Source organism: Gadus morhua, chromosome 7 (assembly GCF_902167405.1).
Source record: "Gadus morhua chromosome 7, gadMor3.0, whole genome shotgun sequence".
NCBI lineage: Eukaryota > Metazoa > Chordata > Actinopteri > Gadiformes > Gadidae > Gadus > Gadus morhua.
Window position 1 is genome coordinate 7,831,830 of NC_044054.1, and position 4,990 is coordinate 7,836,819.

At 43.1% G+C, this 4,990-nt stretch overlaps 1 protein-coding gene across 8 annotated transcripts in view; it reads right to left on the reverse strand.

Moving 5' to 3' along the window:
* bin1b (bridging integrator 1b) overlaps positions 1-4,990 on the reverse strand; it is a 32,890-nt gene continuing 27,900 nt past the window's right edge. For all 8 annotated transcript variants that reach the window (XM_030361435.1, XM_030361432.1, XM_030361431.1 and 5 more), the window contains 3 exons: positions 3,567-3,617; positions 2,241-2,342; positions 1-1,151 (listed from right to left, as the gene is read on the reverse strand). In XM_030361435.1, the coding sequence (XP_030217295.1) occupies positions 1,050-1,151; positions 2,241-2,342; positions 3,567-3,617 (255 nt within the window). In that variant the 3' untranslated portion in view covers positions 1-1,049. The remainder of the gene's footprint in view (positions 1,152-2,240; positions 2,343-3,566; positions 3,618-4,990) is intronic.

Genomic DNA, 4,990 nt, shown 5'->3' on the forward strand with positions numbered 1-4,990 from the left:
TGTATTTAAAACATTTTATTTCAAACCATTGGCATATTTTTAGAGAACAATAAAAGGCTTGATTTAATTGAATTGGATAAAATAATGGGGCTTTGTAATTATCCCTCTATGTGTGTATGTGATTTTGTGAATTAGCAACACCAGTTAGAACCAGTTCCACTGCCGGTAAAAGATTTGTTCTTCTATAGATGATGGACAGGTACATGTTCAAACATGACATTAAACAAATTGAAATGAATGCTTATCATGTTAAGATTTACAGATGAAGCACTTTGATTTTTTTAAAGGCCAACACCAATAAAATCATTTGGTTTACGTCGTAGTTTATTTTTAAGTAGTAGATTGTCATTATCGCTGCGTTAATCACAAATATTTAAAAACAAATAATTCATGATTCAGTTGAAACCCTTTCAAATCCACAGGATATTTGATAAAAACAGGACATTCACGAAGAATTCCAAACATTTGTGAAGGTACGACCAACACACTTTTCTAATTGAACCCTAAAAAATATGCAAATACCATCGGAAATAATCAAAAGAAAAATGGGCAATTGAGTTACATTTGGGTTTTATGTTTCATGTTCAATAAGTAGAGTTAACATTTAAAGATGGTTACCTGGAGTGTACATTCATGTGTTCATGCGTTCATTTCAACAAGCAGTTTCCCCCCAGCCCACATAATCATTAAATCGGTCAATTGATCGATAACACAACCCTACCCCCAATCCGATGGATAGACCCTCTGTATCTATGATTTATTTATATTTTTATTTGTGTTGTTGAACTTCTTGTTGCTCTGTCTTGTTCGTGTTTTCTCATGAATCTGTAAAGCGACCTTGAGTGTGAGAAAGGCGCAATATCAAATAAACATATTATTATTATTATTATTAAAATGCCAACATTCGTTGTGCATCGATAATCCCCGTTACCCAACACAGAGCCGCTCTTTTGCTGCGGTTCAGCGGTTTGCGTCCCGTGTCTAAGGTGTGTGAGGTGGTGCGGAGGTGGGCTTGGATCTGTCGGGGTTTGGAGCCGGAGACTTGACCCTCAAACCTTCTGGGTAAAGTTTTCCGGGAAAACCCCCTTGATGGAGATGTCTTTGTGCTGCAGCCAGTGGGACTCCTTCACCCCCACCAGCCATCCATCGTCCTACGAGGGAACCACGACAGAGAACGATTACTGCGACTGTGTGCGTCCAAACACAAACACACGCACAAAAACCCATATTCCTCAAAGACATCCTACAAATAGGCTTTCTCAAATGTTAACATCATGGAATATGTCCCAACAAAGCCTGTGTGATGACTGTGTGAGTCCGAACACAAACACACCAGAGGGAATCGTTCAGCGACAGGATGCTTCTCCCCTAGTGCAACACCCACAGACTGAAAAACTCTTTTGTCCCCTGTGCCATTAAAAGGTCGGGGAGGAGCAGCAGGACTGACCCACCAAGTACACCATAAAATACCACCACGTCAAACTCAACTTGGTTGTTTGATACACTGTTTTCTTTCAGTGTTTGCATGCACTGTTTAAGCAATCCCGTATGAAAATATTGGCTTGCATAGTATTCTTCTTGTATATTGTTTCACTGCATATATATTTTTAGCACTTTGCATTTTGTACTTTTGCACATTTATACTTGTTTTTAAGTCATATTCTGTTGGTGTTTGCTGCTGCTAGAAGTGCAATTTCCTGAGGGAACCTTCCAGAGGGATTATTAAAGTTCAGAATTATCTATCTATCTACACATATTTTCTCCAAAGTCCTAAAATACATCCTAACATTTTTTTACCCAAATCTCCCAAAAGGCTGTACATTATATTAAAGGTTAACATAATGGAAGAAGCCCCACAAAGCCTGTGTGACGACACGGGCTGAACGATTTATCAAATTCAAAGCGCAATCGCGATGTGATACACGATTTGCAAAAATCGAAGCCTTTGCGATTTGCAAATCACAAAGGCTACGATAAAAAAAAATCAATCGTTAAATAAAGATGTTATTATATCAATTAATCTCAACACAGAGGCCGGGCCAAAAGGACGAAACAGTTTATATGTTGACTGCTTCCAATGTTGTGTTGGTCATACTACAGAATAACTTATTGCTTGTTTAGTGAATAATACCGAACATGAGGAACTTTAGAAAGAAAAATCACATTCTAAAGGTTAACATAGTGGAAGAAGCACCCACAAAGCAGGATCCCCATGAGAGTTAAAGGTGAATGTGTGTGACCTGTTCGTCGGGGCTGTCGAAGGCCATCACCAGGACCATGTCCCCGGTCTTCAGCTCCAACTCATCCCCGTCGGTGGCAGCGTAGTCATGCAACACCTTCACCTGTAGGGGGCGATAGAGGGCAATGGTTTAAAGATCCTATATCATGCTTTTTTAGGGGTTGATAATTCGATTTTGGAGGTACTGCTAGAATAGGGTTGCATGCCTGTATGTTAGAAATACCCCTTATTATTCTCACACTGTTCATTTCTGCAAAACCGATTTCAATGTCTTTCTAAAAACGTTCAGTTTTGTAACTTGAGGTCCGATGAGGTACTAATATTAGATTTGATATTGTGTGGTCTAAATAAGGAATTGAGGAAATTAATAAACATCAGTAAACCCACATACACACACACACACACACACACACACACACACACACACACACACACACACACACACACACACACACACACACACACACACACACACACACAGAGTGCACTGCTTCAAAGCCAATACCTTACCAATAAGCTTTTTCGTGCCAGTATTGAGAATACAATGGTTTTAGTTTGAATGTTGTTGCGCGACAACCTTCTAGAACATATATGTAACGCTATGTAAGTAGAAATTAAAACAGGTTTGTTCAATAAAGACACTAGTGATTCAAAGCTATTCAGAAATACTAGAGGCACACTTCAAATTCACCACATTTGCAATTACATTTAGGACATTTATCAGACGCTTTTATCAAAAGCGATTTACAACGGTTCACACACATTCACACACCAACGGCGGAGTCGACCACGTTAGATGAAAGCCAGCTCGTCAGGAGCAGTCAGGGAGAGCTCAGGGACACCTCGACACTCAGCTAGGAGGAGCTGGGGGATCAAACTAGCAACCTTCCGGTTAATAGTTAACCTTGATCAAACTAGCAACCTTCCGGTTACCAGTCAACCTGCCCCACCTCCTGAGCTAAGCCGCCCCCCCGGCCCTCGGCTGAATAATGGATGATCACAGTGCGTATGTAAAGGGCTGATTATGGTCCTGCGTTCACGCAACGCAAGGACCACGCAGACGCTTTGACGAGTGGTGAACCTGTTTTGGTTCTGCGTTTTAGTGAGCGGACCAATCACATCCCTTGCTGCTGCGTCGCCTCGACGGAAGTTTACCATTTTTGGGAGGCGCACGTCAGGTCCTTACGGTGGACGCAAGGAGGGTCCCAAGGACGTAACGGGTCCGTAACCCACTTGCGTTGCGTGAACTTTGGACCATATCCAGCCCTTAAGACAATGCGGTGATGGGTGTGTGAGCAGTAGACAACCGCACCCCCCCACAGTTCACCTTGTAGAGGAAGCCCTCAGGGAGATCCCCGTCGCCGTTGGTTACCGCGTTCTGGGAGGGGACAGAGAGGGAGAGTGATCAGAAACACACACATCAGCGATCGACGAAACTACCCACCTCAGTCACCAAAAAACACGCCTGCTTGTGTCTGTGTGTCTTCGTGTGTGTCTGTGTGAGTGTGTGTCTCTATGTTAGTCTGTCCCTCTGTGTGTGTGTGTGTGTGTGTGTGTGTGTGTTTGTGTGTGTGTATGTCTCTGTGTGTGTGAGTGTGTGTATCTCTGTGTTTGTGCGTGTGTCTCTGTGTGTGTGTCTGTGTGTGTGCGTATGTGTGTATCTCTGTGTTTGTGTGTGGGTGTCTCTATGTTAGTGTGTCTTTATGTGTGTGTGTGTGTGTGTGTGTTTCTATATGTGTGTGTGTCTCTCAGATTGTGTCTCTCTCTCTGTCTCTTTGTGCTTGTGCGCCTGTGTGTATTTGTGTGCATGCATTTGTGTGTGCGTGTCTGCGTCTGTCACAAAACCCAAAGCATTAAACCACAATGAGGGACATGTTCAGGCATATCTTTACAGAAGGCTTTCGGACGGTTCAACCGAGAGACAGGCCGACCACGTTGAGTAGAAGGGGAGCGACAATAACAGAGTAACCCATGGCAACCAAGAGTAACCCATGGCAACAACAGAGAACCAATGGCGACAGCAGCAGCGGCAGCAGCAAGATCAGGGTCTGAGAGGGTGACATCCAACTAGGTATACCTCATTATCTGGCCACCTCAGCTAGCTTAGCCTAGCTTAGCCTGTCGATCCTTGCAACGGTGCCATGCTATAATTCCGACGCCTCATTATTCCGAAGTCTCAATGGTCCGAAATATTTCCCATTAGATCGACATGCCACTATGCCGACGGTTCAATGTTCCGAAAACTTAACCCATTGGTCCGAAGGTCAGTTTGTCTGACTTTTCAAAAAGGAGGCGCATTAGGCCGACGGTTCAATATGCCGAATAGGCCAAGGCGCAATTCCACATGTGTGATTATGAAACCAAAAATAAAAGACGATAGGCTAAGTTCCAGCAGTGCACTTCACCAAGCCAGACTGTTGCTGTGGGCTTGAACGGTCACAAGAGGTGAATTTATGAAGCACACGTTATACAAGGACTAATACTTTTCCCGTAAAGAAGTCAAACGGTGAGTGAAAAACAAATACAATTGTTATCTTTAGTAGCTGTGTGTGGGCCTATACGTGTTGTTTACTGTGTTTACAGTGGGCTTTTAGCCTAAATAATTTCGCTGGTATTGATTTAGTCAAACTTATACCTCATACCGTGTACTTAGTCAAGTGTGTGTGTGTGTGTTTGTGTGTGTGTGTGTGTGTGTGTGTGTGTTCGTGCCCGTGTTGAGAATTAGACCTACGCTCTCTGTCCATGGGGCTG